Below are 19710 nucleotides of genomic sequence, written 5' to 3'. Positions count from 1 at the left end.
TCGGTGGTGAGTGCGGGGTCTGCACAAGACCCTGTGCAGGGGAGGAGTCCTGGGAGCTGCTCTTGAAGTCTCATCTATAAATGAGGGACAAAGACTAAGAGCCAGAGGGGGACCCACAGTCCAGTGGAGGGACAGAGACCAGGACCCACCAAGGGAGCAGGGAGACAGAGAGGAGAGTCAGTGGGCAGGTAGGCAGGAGGTGGGAGTGTCTGTGCTGGGCAGGGGAATCTGCTCCCCCTGCCACACCCCCCACTTGTGATCTCTCTCTCTGTCAAATAAATAAATCTTAAAAAAAAGAGAGAATACAGCTGTGGCAAGACAGACTCTGCCTACATAAAGTTTACATATGGAAGGGGAGGACAGTAACTGTCTAAGAGAGTAAAATATATAGTACAGTGGAGAAGATCAGAGGCCAAGAGGGAAGACTGGGAGGGGGGTACAACTTCTGAGAGGGGGTCCTGGGAGAGCCTCACCCAGGAGGTGACATTTGAGTCCCGACCAAATCTGGCCCAAAACCCCTTAGCTGAGAATGTTTCTTACAGAAGAGCATTTGCAACCAGTTCCATGATCGGAAACGCTGAGCTTTGATGGTATCCCCCTAAAACAAGTCCATTCTTCTTCATAAACCCATGTTACCAAAAAATAAAAACAAAAAACAGTCCTCGGTTGTTATTATATTTTGAATTTCATCTGTCAGTATTCTGTGGAAGCTGGTTTTCTCTATTTCTATGTAACTATGTGTATGATATTCTTGATTTTGTCTCTTGGCCCACAATGCCTAAGATATTGAGTATCTGGCCCTTCATGGAAAAAGGTTGCCAACTCTGGTATAGACCCACGAGGGGAGGAAATGAACCGTTTGGATGTCTGGGGGCAGAAGGAGCAGCCAGCGAGGCACATCAAGGAGGCCAGTGTGGTTGGAGCCCCACTAGTGAGGAGGAAAGGGATAAGAAAGGGTCAGAGGAGCCTGGGCCAATGGTGAAATGCTGATTCCTAGGTATTTTTAAAAAAATAATGTGTCTCTATCATTCATGGAATATCTTGTTTTCTGTGATAATTTCTAATCTGTTATTGCTGCATGATAGAAAGTTATTGATTTTATGTATCGATCTTTTCCCCAAGCTCTTAGTCTTTTTTCTTATAGTTTTACTAATTTTTCAGTTGGCTCACTTGGATTTGTTTTAGAAGGCAATTCTGTCTTCTGAAAAATGATGCATTTAGTATCTTCCTACCTATATATAACTCAGTTTCTTCCTTTCTTTCCTTCCTTCCCCCCACGTCCCTTCTCCTTGCCTCCCTATGCTCTCCTCACCTCCTTCCTTTCCCTCTTACCTTCCCTCCTCTCCCCTTCTTTCCCTACTTTTCCCTTCTAGTTTCCTCCTTCCCCTGCTCTGTCCTCCTCCCCTTACTTTCCTACCCACCCTCATAAAAATGAGAATTTAAAATTTCAGAAGAACCTCCATGAGAGGTTTCTCCACCATGTATCTTTGATGACCTCCCTGGGGTAGGAGCAGAAGGCTTTGTCCCCAGATTGGGCCTGGATGTGGATGGGGGACCAGGAGGGTCATACACAGACTCCAAAAGGGGAAGTCAAATGAATGCCTATAAATCAGAAGATGCTCTGTGGTAAGGAACAGAACACTGATGTCAAGTGGCTCTGAGGATAAAGGAGACTGGTGGGTGGCTGTTCCTCAGGAGTCCAGAGGTCAGGTGGCTTCAGTCGGTACACCCAGGTACAGTGGGTACACCCAGGACCTCTATTTCACTGCTGTGTGCTGTGCCATCCTCAGGATCAGAAAATGTGTCTTTCAACTTTGTTCTCCGTTTTGGCTATTTGGGGTTTGTGAGATACCATATGAATTTTAGAATGGGTTTTTTTTGTTTCTGCAAAAAAGGTCATTGATATTTTGGTAGGGATTGCATTGGATCTGCAGATTGCTTTGGATAATATTATCATTTTAACAAGACCGCATTAAGTCCTCCTATCCATGAATATAGGATGTCTTTCTGTTTACTTAAAGTCTTTAATTTCCTTAAGCAATATTTTTATAGTTTTCAGTGTATAGTTCTTATACCTCTTTGCTTAAATTCATTTATTCCTAAGTATTTTACTCTTTTTGATGCTATCATAAATGGGATTGTTTTTCATCTCTTCTTTGACTGTTCACTGTGTACGCACTAGGTAATGCAATAGATGTTTGTGTGTTGATTTTATATCCTGCAACTTTTCTGAATTTATTATTGCTAATAGGTTTTTCTTTTTTGTGAAATCTTTGTGGTTTTCTATACGTAGGCTCACGTCATCTGTGAACAGAGATAATTTCACTTCTTTCTTATTAATTAGGAGGACTTTTTTTTTTCCCCTTACCTAATTGCTGTGGCTAGGACTTTCAGTACCATGTTGAATAGTGGTCAAAGTGGGTATCCTTGTCTTATTCCTGATCTTAGGGAAAAGCTTTTAGTCTTTCACCACTGAGTAGGACATTCGCTCTGAGTTTTTCATATATGGCCTTTATCCTATTGAAGAAGTTTCTCTCTATTCCTAGTTTCCTGAATGTTCTTTATCATGGAAAGCTGTCACATTTTATGAAATGTTTTCTTGCATGCGTTGAAATACAAGTCGTCTGAAGGAGAGTTTTTTATTATCCACCTCTTTTCCTATGTATTTCTTGTCTCTTTGCATGTCTTGCAATTTTGTTATTGAAAGGCAGACAACAGTAATATGTTGCAGCAAATCTGGACAATGGTTCCCTGTCCCCCCAACCCACCCCAGACTCATGGTGGTGGTGTTTATTTGGTCATTCATTTGTTTAGTGACTGGGGTACGATAATCCTGTAGTTATTTGCAGCCTCTGATATCCCTGCTCAGATCCTCCCCCCTCCCTCCCAGCTCAGCCATTTCCCCGGGATCAGCATAAGCCACTCAACGGTAAATGGTTCTGTGTAAGCTCCTTTGGTCAGTTTTATTTTCACTATTTACCATTGGATATGTGTGTATATCTTGGAGACGGCTTTCACAGCTTAGGGAATTTACTTTTCCCCTACGTGTTCAGCCAGGGACTAGTAGCTCAGAAGTTCCTTATCCATTCACTCCTGAGAATGCCATCTTGTGCACAAAGGTCTGTGCACAGCATTTTTGACTCCCTCTCTTTCACTCGTTTTCTGTGTTTAACTTTGAGCTAGTCTGCTGTTTCACTTCTTGCTGCCAGTATCATGGAGCTCTCAGGCCTCTCTTAATTGCTCATCAGGAAGATCTCCGTTTTTAAACAAGTCTCTTAGGCATGAATTTCTCTACCGTCTGTTCCAAATAAATTCAGTTATTTCGGGTAGAGCTGCAGAGCACACTCCTCCTTTCAGCCTGCCTCTCCTCCCGGGCAGAATGTTTGTGCTGCTGCCCCAGAGCTGAGGACGGGGATGGCAGCCTGTTTCTCCTGGAATGAAACTGCTCTGCTCTGAGTGGGCACCGGGGAGAGGGATGCAATCCAGCAGTCTTCTCACTTGCCTTTCCCAAGGTGGATCCTCTGCTCTATCAGTGAGCTGGGATGGGGTGACTGGAGCCCCCAGATTCTCAACCTGCAGTATCTGGGGTAGAGCTCCTGCTCTATGAGTAGGGGCAAAGTGAGGGAAGGGAGTTCTAGTCCTCTTGGGCATGCCTGTTGGAACAGGACTTCTGCAGATGGACTTGGGAGGATGAGAGATATCAGCTACCTGCTTCTTCTGAAGTGAAATCTTAACTTGGGGAGAAGGAGAGCCCATCATCTTGGCCACTTGCCCAGAGTAGAGTTCCATAATATGGAGCTAAGGAGTCGGGGGATGGGAGCTGGTCATGGCTCAAATGCCACAGACTCTTGCTGTTCATACGAAGTTTTGTAGATTTTCTCATGTAGATATTTCTCAATGTTTTGTTTGCCCATAGGACAATTTCCAGAGACCTGAGATAGTTGCGTTTTTAAAAATATTTTTCACCATCGCTTTTCACCATAGCTTTCTTTCTAGGGAAAGAATCAACCAAGTTTCTCATGAAGCCATTCTGGGAGTCCAAAATCCAAGTTTTATTTATTTATTTTTAAGATTTTGTTTATTTGACAGAGAGAGCGAGAGAGTGAGCTCACAAGCAGGGAGGAGGGGCAGAGAGAGAGGGAGAAGCAGACTCTTCCCTGAGCAGGGAGCCCGACATGGGGCTTGATCCCAGGACCCCGGGATCATGACCTGAGCCAAAGGCAGATGTTTAACTGACTGAGCCACCTAGACATCCCCAAAATCAAAGTTTAAAAATTTTTTGGGGGGGGGGAATCTGGCAATTTTCAAGATATTTTTCATTTTTCTCTCTTCTTTTAACTAGGCTCCATGCTGGGCTCCAGTGCAGGGCTTGAACTCATAACCCTGAGATCAAGACCTGAGCCGAGATTAAGAGTCAGACAACTTTACTGACTGAGCCATCCAGGTGCCCCTCAAGGTATTTTTCTGTTATTAGTTTCTAATTTCTATTATGATCTAAGGATGTATTTTACATAATTTCAGTTTTTTAAATTTATTACCATTTGTTTAAGGGCTCATAATATACTCTATCTTGGTGTATGTTCCATGTACACTGGGGAAAAAAAGGGTCTTCTGCTGTTGCTAGGATAGAGTATTCTACAAATGTCCATTACATCTAATTAATGGATAATGTTTTGCAGATCTTATATATACTTACTAGCTTTCTGTGTACTTGTCCTATCAATTATTAAGAAAGACAAACCCAAATTCCAAATTCTAATTTTGGTTAGATTGGCTTTTTCTCCCTGCTCTGTAAATTTTGAAGCTTGTTTTTTATGGTGTATTTAGGTACATACACCTTTAGAATTTTGTTTATCATTCTGTGATTAAAGTCTCTGTTTGTCCCTGATAATATCCTTTGTTCTGATGTTGGCTTTGCCTGATGGTACTATAACCACTCCTTCTTTTAATTAGTGTTTGGTTTGTATATCATCCTCTATCCCTTTCCCTATAACCTATCTATGTTTTTATATTTAAGGTGGGTATATCGTTGAGTTGTGTTTTTAAAAAAAATCCAGTCTGACAATCTCCTTTAACTCATGCCATAGAAGCACTAATTCACTTAATAGAACATTTACCTTTAATGTAAGTATTGATAATGTTGAATTAAATTCTATCATCATGCCAATTGCTTTTTTTTTTTTTAATTTTACTTATTTATTTGACAGACAGAGAACACAAGTAGGCAGAGAAGCAGGCAGATAGATGGGGGAAGCAGGCTCCCTGCCGAGCAGAGAGCTCGATGCAGGGCTCGATACAAGTACCCTGGGATCATGACCTGAGCCGAAGGCAGACGCTTTAACCCATTGAGCCACCCAGGCGCCCCATGCCAATTGCTTTCTATTTGTACCATCTCTTTTTCTCTATTCCTACTTTCTTTTAAATTAATGGAGTATTTATGATTCTATTTTATCTTTGCTATTGTCTTATTGATAGTTATTTAACTTTTCCCCCCTGATTTCCCTGGAGTTTACAGTGTATATCTTTAACTAATTGCCCTCTTCTTTCAAACAATGGTATCTGATTTTTAGGTAGCGCAAGGACCTTATAACAGTATCCTCTCTATTGCTTCTTTCTCATTCTGTATTATTTCTATTGCTGTCTATGCAATGGTAAAGTCATTTGATGACAGCTCATGTTTTTTGGAATCAGAAGTTATGTCAAGCTGCTTTATACAGTTCTTGTGCTGTCAAAAGTTAAAACAAGCAAGATGTGCTTTCCCACACAAACTTGCAGTAAATGTATTTTCTGAGCTTTCTGTTACAATTCCAGAAGCAGTTTTAGAGTTTGTGTAAGTGCCACAAAGGAAATTTGCATGTTTCAAAATCCATTTAACTGTAGTTGAGGAACTGTCCCCTAAACATCACTGAAATGATTAATTCACAATGTAATGACAAGACAAAGGCAAAATCAAGAGAAAAACTTAAAATAGCTTTATAAATGCCTTCCAAGTGAAGAATATGTTCAAAGCTATATGTTCACAGATTAGTATCAGCATTGGGCAGCACTTATCTGCATTAAAAGACATTTTAAAAGATTAAATGCATAAAATACCATTATAGATCACCATTACAGAGAATCTGCGATTGATTTTTATGATGGAGAATACTAATTTTGAACCCAATTAAGTAAAATGTTATTCAAATGCTTCTCATTCGATTTCTATTACAAAATATTATATCTAATTACTATTATTACTATATTTTTGTGGAAATTTCTCCTTTTTTAATAGAAGCCTATATAATATCCTCATTGTACCTCAAAATCTTAAAATATTTGCTATCTGACCTTTTTAAGAAAACATTTATTGACCTCGAATTAGAGCCTTCAAATAGGTTCATCATAGGATGTATGTATGTATGTATGTATGTAGGTATGTATTTATACTAGCTAAAGAACTTGATTAACCTTGTTTCAGACTTTATTCCCAGGCCTCTTCAGCTTTTAATTAATGGCAAAGAATTCATTGTGTATAAGCAAAAACTGAAAAGAGCTGCAATGTCCAACCGGCTTGGGCTTAAAAATATTAGAGACCTAGATTATTATTGGGTCCATGAACAAAACTTTAACAAGCAGTCATAGTTATAAAATAGCAGCTCCCTTCAAATTTTTTCTTCTTTAGACGTTGACTCCATTTAGTCGGCGTCCTTCTTGGAAGCTTCACCAAAAGTCTCCACAAGATCTGGAACTTCCTCCTCATCATCTTCCCCAGTAGCATGTGGTGCTTTTCCAGCCCCAGACTGTGTAGGCAGAGCTTCAGCCAGTCTCCTTAAACGAGTCACACTGTCTGCCCCCAGCTGGTTTAAGATCCTGGGTGGCATTTCTGGCAGCTGCTTTGTCTCAGCATGGTGTGAACTGGTGGAAGTATTTGCTGCCAGGGATGCCTGCACTTTGGGATTGTTAAAATAGACCGCTCTCCCTTGGTTTGTAACACATTTGCTTCTTCAGTACCAGAGATATTGTTTACAACTAACTTGAAGGCGAACTGAAGTTTCTTTTTTATCATCCACTGGAGCTGTTCTACGAACCACCTTCTTCTTTCTGTGACCAGTTCTTTTCCCACCGGTGTGTGCTTGTGCTTGTAGCTTGGTGACTTTCTCCTGGTTCGTGGGAGTTTCTTTCATCTTGTTGGAGCGGGAATGGGGGGCAGGGTTGGGTTGGTATTCAGGACATTTTGGACGGACCAGCTGCAGTTGAGGTTAGGTTCACACACGTGGGGAGGCAAGATGGCAGCTACAGCATGTTCATCCTAGTATCTAAAATTCCCTCTGTGATAGTTCTAAACCCCATGTGCTATCTGAATCTAGTTCTGTTGCTTGGTTTGTCTCTTGATAGTGTTGTTAATTTCCTTTTCATTGTGTGTCTCATCGTTTTTGGTTGAAAGCTAGTCATTCTGTGTAGGTGAATAGAGACTTCGGTAAACAATGTTTGTGGGGTGCCTGGGTGGCTCTGTCAATGAGGTGTCCAACTCTTTTTTTGAAATTTAATGTTACTTTTTCAGTATTCCAAGATTCATTGTTTATGCACCACACCCAGTGCTCCATGCAATATGTGCCCTCCTTAATACCCACCACCAGGCTCACCCAACCCCCCACCCTCCCCTTCAAAACCCTCAGTTTGTTTCTCAGAGTCCACAGTCTCTCATGTTTCATCTCCCCCTCCGATTTCCCCCAACTCACTTCTCCTCTCCTTCTCCCAGTGTCCTCCATCTTATTCCTTATGCACCACAAGTGAAACCATATGATAATTGACTCTCTCTGCTTGACTTATTTCACTCATCTATGGGACTTATTTCAGTCCCATCCATGTTGATACAAAAGTTGGGTATTCATCCTTTCCAATGGAGGCATAATACTCCATTGTATATATGGACCATATCTTCTTTATCCATTAGTCCATTGAAGGGCATCTTGGTTCTTTCCACAGTTTGGTGACTGTGGCTATTGCTGCTATGAACATTGGGGTACAGATGGCCCTTTTCACTACATCTGTATCTTTGGGGTAAATACCCAGTAGTGCAATTGCAGGGTCATAGGGTAGCTCTATTTTTAATTTCTTAAGGAACCTCCATACTGTTTTCCAAAGTGGCTGCACCAACTTGCATTCCCACCAACAGTGTAAGAGGGTTCCCCTTTCTCCACATACTCTCCAACACACGTTGTTTCCTGTCTTGTTAATTTTGGCCATTCTAACTGGTGTAAGGTGGTATCTCAATGTGGTTTTGATTTGAATCTCCCTGATGGCTGATGATGATGAACATTTTTTCATGTGTCTGTTAGAGGTGTCCAACTCTTGATTTCAGCTCAGGTCATGATCTTTGGGTCCTGTGATCGAGCTCTGCACCAGGCTCCACACTCAATGCAGAGTCTGCTTGGGATTCTCTCTCTCCTTCTCCCCCTGCTCCTCTGCCAGCATGTACTCTCTCTCTATCTCTCTCTAAAATAAATAAAATCTTTAAAACAAACAATATGTTCAGAAATGGGTCTGTGTTCTCTTTGGTAGAGAGTATTGAGACACTCATGTCAAGTATTGTTGTTGTGTAGTTACCCTCCATCTGTACTAGACTTCAAATTCTTCCACCATTTTTTTCTTTGAGCAGTAGCTGACTTGGATTTTTTTCTCCGTGTCTGTTCTACACTCAGCTGTCAGTCTTCTCCATGTTTATGTGACCAGGAGGATGTCTTTCCATGCTTTTACCTCTCCCCCGCCAACAGTAAACTGCTGTTACTTGTTCCTGGACACTTACTAGTCTGGTAATGGAGGTAGGAGGGAGGGCATTCTTTGTTTTTTCTGGCTCAGCCTCACTGTTAGGCAGGTACCATATTATTGGCTCTCAGAGATGAGGTCTTCTTAGTGATCTTGATTCTCCCCCAGCATAGAAGATCCCTAGAGATCTGGCTCCTCCTTTAGGGGTAGACTTTATTTTACATTCTCTTTACCCAGATATACTAGGCTTTAACTTGAGCCCTGAAAATGACAGGTTTGTGCCTTTCACCCAGTCACATAAGGTGACCGTGGTGGTGGTGGCAATGGCAGCTGCTGCTCTGTGTCTTCTTTTGGCTGCCTGGTGGGTTAGGGGATGGAGTTGAAGGACACCATGCCTTTCCCACAGTAACTTCTGCTCCCCTCCCCAGTGTCTATACTGTAAGCAGGGCTTTCATTTCTCTGGTCTCTTGCCTTGCTGCTAATCTTTCTCATGAGTACATGATGGGAGTTTGTAGAGAAGGCCCTGCGAATGGATGCAAGCTCACCTTGTGTCTGCAGCTCCCGAAAGTTCTAAAGTCTTACACTAGCTCACACTTTGCATTTGACAGTTCATTAAACGATAACAGGCTGCCACAATAGACGTTGTTGTGGAAATGAAGAACACAAAGATGGTGAAAAGGACTGGTTATTTCTTACTGCACTGATGATTTTTAAAGACAGAAAATGGCAATCTTGAGTTTTAACTTCCTGGATTAAGGTCTTCTCTGATTTCTCTAAAATAATTTCATATACTGTATAACGGCAGGGTTGATGCCATTGAAAATAAGATAGAGTATCCAATCTTTCGAGTTGGTGAGTCTGAACATAAACTGAAGTAACAGCTTCATCAGAACTCTTAAAGAAAAGTTAGGGCATTGGTTGAGAAAGAGACCCTGAAAATTTAAACGGGGGCACATTTGGATAGGTTTGGACACCCTCATCCTCAGCTACATTGAACCTCCCTTGCCAATGGAAATTGTGCCTCCTCCCATTTGATAAGGTTGGTCCTCTTTACCTTAGAGACAGTGTAATGAGTTCATCTGAGGACATTACAAGTGCATGCGAATTCTTTACCTGTATCACCCCTGCCATTCTTCACTGCCTCTAGACCTAGTAACTGGAGTAAGACCCCAGCATGCTCTTGGACAGGCACGAAGTATAACCCAGGAGGAGAAGCCTTCCTTTCAAAAAGAACTGCTAGTGTTTGCTTGTCTACATTGGAAAGAACCAGAGGTGAATGATAGGATTGGATTCTCAGGACTCTTGCTTGACTGGGGAGGCCTGGGGCCACATTTGTCAAGAGTACACTTACCAGAGATTCTGAATTCAGTTTCCTGGTTCACACAGGTGGGCTTGAACCCACTTGTTGCAGACTCTACATGCTGGTTGTTTTAAGCCTGAACTCAGTGGTGGACCACACTAAAGGAAGTTGATATGCCAGGAATTCCTTGGTTTCATGTAGAGGAAGGAATGCAAAGAGTTAGAGAACAGAGAATGTTGGAATGGATTCGTGATGTAGGACCTACTCCCTCATTTCTCCGGCCTCCAAGCATGCCCAAGAGGCAATCCCTTCAACCAGGGCGTTGAAATTGCTAGGGGAGCATCCACGTTCCTGAAAAACTGTGACTGGCTGTCCCCTTTTGGCCAGGAAAAAGAGGGAACTATTGCAATTCAGAAGCTGTGACTGTCGTTTTCTCCCTGACTTCAACAGGGATGCTGAAGCCCAGGGAGGCAGGGGCCTAGCAGAAGCCTTTAGGGCGCAAAGACAGAGGACACACCACTGGGCCGGATGCCAGGGACCAAGCAAGCTAAGAAGAAGAAACTGACTTCCCTGTGTCTTTTGTGGTGGCTAATTTTTTTCAGGAGGCCCTATCACTGAAACAGAACAGCTGCCTACTCCTTTGTCTCAACTACTTAATCGGTATGGTCCCCCACCCCCAAATCTCTGTCTGGCGGATGAAATCCTGAGCTGAAGAACCAGAATGAAGAGTGGAGAGTGCAGTCTCCTCGGGGGATGCCCAGGCCGCCTGTCCTCAACAGCTCCAGCCCAGAGACCGCACCAGAAGAGGCAGGGACATCGGGCGGTGTCCCCGGAACTGGGAGGTCCCCGTCAAGGGCAATTTCCTCGGAAGCACCCTCACCCCTCCGGCCTGGGCGGGGTTCGATGGTACTCAGAGCGGAGAGAGGACCCGGCGAGGGGGGCGGATCCTGAGGGCGCGATGTTTCGCACTTGGCCTCCAGCGCGAGGAGCCGCTGTTTACGCCGCTCGCGCGCCAGCGTGGACCGGTCCACCTGCCACCCGGAGAGGCGCGGTGCGGCGGGTCCATGGCGTCCCTGGGCGGCGGCTCCCTGGGCCTCCTGCTCTGGCTCCTGCTCCTCCAGCCTCGGCTTGGTGGGGCGCAGGGCGGGTCCACATCGTCCCCACCCTCCTCGGCGCCCACCTCCCCATCGCCCTCGGGGGGCGGCCGTGAGGGCACCAGTGCAACCGTGTGGGGGGCCGAGGGACAGTCTGCGACCCCGGAGCCCCAAGAGGCTGCCATACTCTCCCAGCTGTTGGAACTGATCCCAGGTGACATCTGGCGTTGGGAGCCTTGAGGGGGCCTGAGGCCCGCAAGTGGGAGCCGGGGCTCTGGGGAGTCTGGGGGAGCCAGGATTCACCCCTCTGCCCCCGCCCCGAGGGTCTGAGGAATGTAGCCCCGCTTGTGGAGTCTGAGTGGGACGCCGTGCGGCCTTGGAGGTCTGGGGGTGCAGGGCCTGGGGACTCAGCAGCAGGGACCTGGAGTCTAAGGGGCTGTGGCCTTCACCGCCGGCCCCCCCCCCCCCGCCTCCTCCGAGGGGCACTTGGTGCTCTCCTCGGAAGCCCGGGCTCTGTTTCTTGGAGGTTCTTCCCCCCACGCTGTTCTCACTCCAGGGTGTGGCCACGTCGTTGAGAACACCACTGGAGGAAAGGAGGCAGCAGAGGGGAAGTGGCCTTGGCAGGTGAGCCTGAGGATGAACCAGAAACACGTGTGCGGAGGCTCCCTCCTCACATCGCAGTGGGTGCTGACTGCAGGCCACTGTATTTTAAGGTGAGGAGTGAAGAGGGGTCACAGAGTTCTGAAGTCAGCCCTGCCCTCCTCAGGTATACCCATTAGGTTCTGTTGCCCTGGCAACTTGACAAAACCCACACCCAACCCAACCCAACCCAACCCAACCCAAATCAGCCCAACCCAAACCAACCCAGCCAAGGCCTGCCCGCACTACAAACTGGGTTTGGCACTGGCTGTCTCATTACTAGGAATACCAATTTGGTGAAGCAAACCAGTCGTTTGGACTACCAAACCAATGTTGAGAGTCGTTAAGGAGAGCTGTTTGGTGTTAGGGCGGTAGAAAGAGCGGTGAGGGAGGTTAGGGCCAGGCTGGGAAGCCTCTGCCATGTGTGGGAAAGGTCTCCACGAGGGGCATGTCCTCTCTCCCATAGCCGTTTCCGCTACAGTGTCAAGATGGGAGATCGGAGCGCCTATAACGAAATCACCAGTGTGGTGATCCCGGTCAAGAACGTCATCGTCCATCCTCTACTCTCAGTAGTTGGAGCCATTCAAAATGACCTTGCCCTTCTCCATCTCCTCTACCCTGTGAACTTCACTGTGACCGTCCAGCCTGTATGTATCCCTCAGAAGACTTTCCAGGTGGAAGCTGGGACCACGTGCTGGGTGACCGGATGGGGCAAAAAAGAACATGGTGAGACTGTGAGGCAGGTAGAATGCTCAGGAAGAGGGAGGCAGCCCAGCCCTGAAGTAGGCAGAAAAGCTAAAGAGAGGGGCAGGAAGGAGGACTGCCTAACAGAGGGGGAAGGCGGGGGGCAGAGCTTAGCAGTGGCCAGGGTAATGGTTTCTGATTGACTTGAGTCTAGAAATTGGTTGACATCTTTTGTTACAGCACAAATATTTCATGGTAGCCGTTTAGGAAAGGCACAGGTCCTGGGACCTGGAGCTCTCTCAGGAGAAGAGATACCTGGGGGAAGTCTTTTTCTGTAGATTTGTGAGGCACCATACCTGGCTGGTTTGAGGGTGTTTTTAGGCTCCCTGGGGATAGAGCCAGAGGCCTTGGTGTTCTTCTGGGGTGGGTTTCTGCTCAGCAGGTGACGAATTGTTTGCCAGTCAGAGCTGTCCAGTCTCTGGAAGTACTGGCCTTGCTTGTCAGGGAGCTCCCCGTCCCGTTAGGGGCAGAAGGTCTCTCTGTTGCTGAGTCGGCAGGGCCTCCCGTCTCTGGGAAAAGGCTGGATTGGTAACTTGGGGACACTCCCCATTTTTGAGTCTGCGAACCTGCTCAAGAGTAAAGATACTTCTGATGCATGGGATCTCTGTCACTATTATTGTTGGTACTCAGAGTAACAGGTGCTTGGTTATCATTTCTCAGTCTGGGAAAGGCCTTGCCCTCTTACCGTCCGGATTGGTCCTTCTCTATGCCATCTTGACTTTATTAGTTCTTACCTCCTTTTCTTCCCATGTCCACTTTGGTGCCCCATTTCCTCCACTGTCAAAGGGGCACAGAACCCACGGCCCTGCCTTTTTCAAAGGGGAAGCTAGGTGCCGAGGGGCTTACTGTCCACTGGGCACAAGCCACCAACTGCTGAGTTTCTTCATCCCTTGTAGGTGGCGACCTCATTACGGGTGTTCTCCAGGAGGTCGACCAAAACATTATCCTCCATGAAAGGTGTAATGAGATGGTTCAGGAAGTCATGGCAACAAAGAAGAACAGAGTCATGGAAGGGATGCTCTGTGGCTATAACGGAGCTGGAAAGGATTCTTGTCAGGTAACTTTGTGGACCCTGTTCCATCTGCACATTGAGGGTGGCCCCTCCAAGCTTGCTCATTCCCAGGTGCCAGGGCCTGGGTGACCTGCCACCACCTCCTTTCGCTCCTTCGCGAAGGAGATTCATGGGCAGAACCTGGCCCGCCCTCTTCTTCCCGCCTTGAGTGCCTTCTGGAGGAGGGGGCGTTTGAGCCTTGACTCAGAGGATGAGTCTTGGGATTTCTTGGAAAGAGGAGAACAGCACTATAGGGAGGGGGAGCAGCACGGATGGTGGCTCGAGGTGTGAGGGAACTTGTCACGTGTAGGGCCCACCTTCCAGGTCTGGAGCAATGAGGGGACCAGAGAAGAGGGCTGGAGTCGGGTTACGTGTGGCCTGGGGCGTTGGGCCGAGTTTCTCAATGCCATCCGGGCAGGACTATAGGCTAGGTGTTTGTGTCCATCATCTAGGTGATGACGCGGAGTCCCGAGCAGGACCTGGTGCGGTGAGGGGGTGAAGGAAGTGTGTCTGAGGTTGAATCCTGAGTTCCTGGTGACTGACTGCTGGGAGGGTGGGGGCGAGGGAGAGGTTTGGAGGGTTCTGTTTCTGTCTGAGCTGGTTGGTGGGGGGCGGGGGCCCCCGAGCAGGTCTGGGAGAGGACATGCCGGGTTCTGCATCCGATGAGGTGTCTGTGGGATGTCTGGAAGTGAGGCATCAGAGATGGAGGGAGTTGGCTGTATGGGTTAGGAGGTTTAGAGAAACTTTAAGCTAGATTTAGGGGACTCTCATGCAGATGTGATATTCAAAATGTTTAATAGCCCATATGGTATGGGAAATGACCAGTTATAATATCCTCCCAAGGATAGTAAAATGTTCCCATTAACTTTTCCCTTCCTCCCTCCTTCCCTTTTTTCCTTCATCCCTTTCTTTTTCTTTTCTTTCTTTTTTTTTTTTTTGAAGATTTTATTTTTAAGTGCTCTCTATACCCAGTGTGGGGCTCAAACTTACAACCCCGAGATTAGGGTTGAGTCAGCCAGGCACCCCTTCCCATTAACTTTTCAATTCTCAGTTCTCATATTTACAGAAGGGTGAGCCCCGTAGGTCCCTGGGGAAGGTCCCCGTGCCTGACTGCCCAGTGCCTTACGCGGCAGTCAGTCTGCTCTGCCGTGGATGGCCTTCTATTCCTGCATTTGTCTCTTTCTCTTTCTCCAGGGATACTCTGGGGGTCCTCTGGTCTGTAAATTTAAGGAAACATGGGTCCAGGTGGGAGTCGTGAGCTGGGGCATTGGCTGCGGTCGTGGAAATATGCCTGGAGTTTATACAGATCTTGCTGTCTATGCGGAGTGGATAGCTGGAGTGATTAATCAGGCCTCCTTTTTGTATCCAGTGGTGTTCCTCATCCCACTTCTGTGCCTGGTGCTGCCCCTGGGCATCCTGGTGGCCCCGTGATCACCCCGGCCCAGCCCCCTCCTATTTCCGAGTCTCACACCAGGCCTCTCCTCCAACCTCCCACTCCTGCTCAGATGCCCTTTCCTCCAATTCTGGTTGGCATCCCCTGATCCTGTAGAGAGCCACACAGTAGGAACTGGCAGCAAGGCTGGAGCCCCGAAAGCATCCCAGCCTGATGCCCCAGTCACCTGCCCCAGTCACATGCACAACCTTGGCTGTGCCTTTGCCCTCCTGGAAGGAGGGGGTCAGGCATCCCAACCTGAGAGCCAGCCGACCTGCCAGGGGGAGCGCAGAGCTTCCTTGTCATCTTGGAGAGCCTCTGCGAGAGAAGACCCCTCATGAGCAGTGAGACAGCGTGGGACTGGGTGTGGTCTCAGGCTGTCACCTGACCCTGTGTTGAAGCAGTCAGCTTGCTGACTGTGCAGAGAGAGAAAGAGGGAGGGGGTGTCACCATGTCTTTGCTGAGGTGTGAGGCCTGGGGTTTCCACACTGGACTGGGTGTCTGGGGCTGGGAGACGTTTCCCTAGCACCCAGCATGGATCCTGCCACACAGGTGCTCCTGGGGCAATCCTGCAGTGGGCCCCCCTTCCTCAGTCTCTAGTGGTCCCATCCAGGCTCAGCCCAAGCTATGTGGAGGCATTGAGGAGTGTGGAGATCTCCGATGTCAACTGAATAAATGTTTGGATTGTCACTTGCGTGTTCTGTATCTCTCCTGATGTGGGGTGTGGGGACACTGAGGAAAAGTTATCTCACATTTAACTTAGGGATGTGTTTGCGATGCTTTTGAAACTCTAGAATGAGAGGGGAGGCCCTCATCTACTCTGATCCGAGCCCGACTTGGGTCCTGCTGCTGTGCCCCTCAGGGCCACCCGTATCTCTGCAGGGAGCTTCGTAGCTGAGTTTGCTGGCCATTGCCTCTGGGGAGAAGACATGAGAGAGAGAGTGGAAGCACGAGAGGGGTTAGGGCAGTGCCTTCGAACAGCAGCCCATACTTTCTGCCTGTTGGAGTTAGATGGAGCCTTGAGCACCAGATGACCATGGCCCAGCTCTGAAGGACACGGGGCCGAGGCTCAGGGAGGAGACAGGCTGAGTACTCACCACATGTGTGCCGGCTGGTTTCCCTCATTATCCTGCCATCCCAGAGTAGCTGTTTGTCACCTTTACCCCACTGTTACCAATTTCTTTCCCCCATCTCAAAACCTTGAGGTTCCTTTCTTTTAGCAGGGGATTAGTGCCTTTTGCATGTGAGAAGAAAGTGCCTGTAAATATTTAGGTGAATAAAGAAGTGATTAGGGGACGCCTGGGTGGCTCAGTTGGTTAAGTGGCTGTCTTTGGCTCAGGTCATGATCCCAGCGTCCTGGGATCGAGTCCCACATCAGGCTCCTTGCTCGGCAGGGAGCCTGCTTCTCTCTCTGTCTCTGCCTGCCACTCTGCCTGTGCTTGCTCTCTCGCTCTCTCGCTCTCTCTTTCTCTCTGACAAATAAATAAATAAAATCTTTGGAAAAAAAAAAAAGAAGTGATTAGATCCGTAATAGCCACATCTCACACTTTTCATTCCTTTCCTTCTGGACACATAGCCAGTCAGAATAAAGACTGTCTTTCCAAGTCCCATCCATCTAAGTGTGGCACGAATTCTGGCCACTAAAATACAGACTGAAATGTTGGTGAATTTGGGGACGAGCCCTTCTTCAGTTCTCTTTCTTCTCTCCTGGCTGGAATGCGTACACAGTGACCAGAGCTTGAGCACTGATCTTGGAACACGAGGGTATGGAGGTATGGAGCTAAGGGTGTGGAGCAGGAATTTAGAAGGAACTTGGCTCCTTGGAATTTGCAGGGCTGCTATCACAGTTCTTCATGCAACAGGGAAAGAAACTCTTTAATTAAGCCATTGTTCTCTTCCGTCTCAGTTACTTATAGAAAAACCTCATTCTAACCAACCATGTGGAGCTTTATTTCTGGATTGTTATGAATATAAGTTTTAAAAGTCATTTATTTAGACTAATTTTTAAAAAAAAAATTTTTTAGGGAGGGGGTGAGAGGCAGAGGGAGAGGGAGAATCTTAAGCAGATGCCCTGCTGAGTGCAGAACCCAGCGCTGGGCTCCATCTTAGGACCTTGAGATCATGACCTGAGCTGAAATCAAGAGTCAGACACTTAACCGACTGAGCCACCCAGGCGCGCACTTCACTATACACTATTGCTTCTTTCTCTGTTCATTTTTCCAAAATTGATAAAGTTAAAAGCTTATGTTCATGAATGACTGTTCTTTCTTAATGCATTTCTGCATTATTTTCTTTATTGGGGTATAATTTATATATAGTAAAATGTACACATTGCAATATACAATTTTATGAGTTTTAACGGAGGTATTCCCCCATGCTAACGTCTCCAAATCATGATTGAAAACATTTGCATTAATCCAGGATATTCTCTTATATCCCTTTCTAATCATCCCCTCCCAGAAGTAACCACTGTTCTGATGATCAGATTATTTGCATATTATTGAACCTCATTTTTTTTTTTTTTTAAGAGCGGGAGGTGGCGGGTTCTAAGGGAGAGCAAGAGAGAGAATCTTAAGCAGGCTCCACACCCAGCAGGGAGCCTGATTTGGGGCTCGATCTCCCAACCCTGAGATCCTGACCTGAGTCGAAGGCAGATGCTTAACTGACCGAATCACCCAGGTGCCCCTAGGTCATTCCTTTTTATTGGGGAGTAGTAATATTCCCACACAGACATTCTACCGTTGGCTTAGTCTGCTGATGGACACTTGGGTTGTTTCCAGTTTGGGGTATTATGAATGAAGCTGCTAATAAGCATTCTAGTACAAGATTTTTTTGTATCTATATACTTTCCCTTCTTTTGCAAATCAACCTAGGAGCGGAACTGTTGGCTCATGAAGTTAACGAATGGTTAATGTTATTAGAAATTTCCTAAGAGTCTTCCAAATTATTTGTACCATTTTACGCTACTCCCAGCAATAAATGAGAGTTCCAGTTGATCCATACCCTCATCAGTCCTCACGCTTTTTTTTTTTTCCCCAATTCTAATAGGTATGAAATGGTACAGCATTAGGGTTTTTATTTCTGTTTCCCGGTAGATAATGATGTTGAGCATCTTTTTATGTAGTACTGGTCATATGCATATCTTCTATGAAGTATGTTTTCAGCTCTTTTGTCCATCTTTAAATAGGATGCTTATTTTTTTTTTATTGATGATTTCTAAGTAGCCTTCCTGTATTCTGAGTAGAATCCTAAGTCTGTGACTCTTTTCACTTTTTAGCTGGGGGCTGTGAGGCTTTTTCTTCTATTTATTTCTCCTGGAAACTTTATAATTTAGGTTTTATGTTTAGGTCTGTGGTCTACAAACTAATTTGGGAGATGGTATGAGATACAGGGATGAAAGTATATTTTTCTGTATCTTTAATGCTTATCCAGTGCCGGTACCATTTGCTAGAAATACATTTATTTTCACATTGACTTACATTGGTGCTTCGTTCAAAATTGACATCATATATGTGCATTTCTTTATGGATTTCCTATTCAGTTCCTTATCTGTTTGTGTGTGTGTGTGCGTGTGTGTGTATGTTTATCTGTATATTCTTATGCCAATTTTACAGTGTCCTAGTTACTGTAGCTTTTATAGTGAGTCTTGAAAGTCAGTAATGTTACACCTCCCAATTTCTTCATGTTTCTCAAGGTGGAGATTTGTGTAGAAATTGACAAGCTGATTCTAAAATGTATACAGAAAAGCAAAAGATATAGAATAATAATAATAAAAAAAAGAAAACTCTTATACTTCAAGACTTACCATAGAAGTGTAGTCATCAAGGCAGTATGATATTGGCACAAGGGTAGACATATGGATCAGTGGAACAGGATAGAGAGTCTAAATACAGCTCCACACATATATGGCAAATTGGTTTCAACAATGGTATCAAGGCAATTCAATGTAGGAAAGGACAGTATTTTATTTTTTTAAATTTTATTTATTTATTTAAAATATTTTATTTATTTATTTTGGCAGAGAGAGACACAGCAAGAGAGGAAACACAGGCAGGGGGAGTGGGAGAGGGAGAAGCAGCCTTCCTGCCAAGCAGGGAGCCCGATGCTGGGCTCCATCCCAGTTCCCTGGGATCATGAACTGAGCCACCCAGGTGCCCCAAGGATAGTCTTTTAAATAAATGATAACTGGCACAATGGGAGATTCCTATGTAAAAACAAAACAAAACAAAACAAATCTCTGAATCTTAACATGTAAAAAATTACTTAAAATGGATTATAGAACTACACAGAAAGTCTACATCTAGAAAACTTCTAGAACAAGGAAGAAAAGTCTCTGTGACCCTTGAGTTGGCAAAGATTGCTTAGACAGGACACAAAGAGCATGACCTACACAAGAAAATAAACGGCTGGATTTCATCAAAATGGAAATATTCTGCTCCTTAAAAGACACTGTTAAGAAAGTGAAAAACCGAAGCCACAGGCTGGACGAAAAGAGCAGAAATATCCACTCAGAGACTTCTATGTGAATGTTCATAGCATCTTTATTCATAATAGCCAGATCTGGAAACAACTCAAGTGTCTGCCAACTGATAAATGATAATCAGTGAAAATGCAACTTGGCAATAAAAAAGAATAAACTGTTGATAGACCCAAGAACATGGATGGAAATTAAAAAACATGTTGAGTGAAAGATGCCAGACCCAAA

General features: G+C 45.6%; 1 protein-coding gene across 1 annotated transcript; it reads left to right on the top strand.

The window, feature by feature from the left end:
* The first annotated feature begins 11094 nt into the window (after nucleotides 1–11094).
* On the top strand, nucleotides 11095–15190 carry LOC116873801 (putative serine protease 42). Its single transcript, XM_032867861.1, has 5 exons — nucleotides 11095–11353; nucleotides 11696–11852; nucleotides 12245–12504; nucleotides 13419–13579; nucleotides 14768–15190. Exons 1-5 carry the CDS (start codon nucleotides 11110–11112, stop codon nucleotides 15002–15004), a joined length of 1059 nt encoding a protein of 352 aa, XP_032723752.1. The 5' UTR covers nucleotides 11095–11109; the 3' UTR covers nucleotides 15005–15190.
* Nucleotides 15191–19710: the final 4520 nt, after the last annotated feature.

Source organism: Lontra canadensis, unplaced genomic scaffold, assembly GCF_010015895.1.
Source record: "Lontra canadensis isolate GAN:19392208 unplaced genomic scaffold, GSC_riverotter_1.0 scaffold35, whole genome shotgun sequence".
In the NCBI taxonomy this organism is placed as follows: Eukaryota; Metazoa; Chordata; class Mammalia; order Carnivora; family Mustelidae; genus Lontra; species Lontra canadensis.
This window is presented reverse-complemented; position numbering and strand designations above follow the sequence as displayed.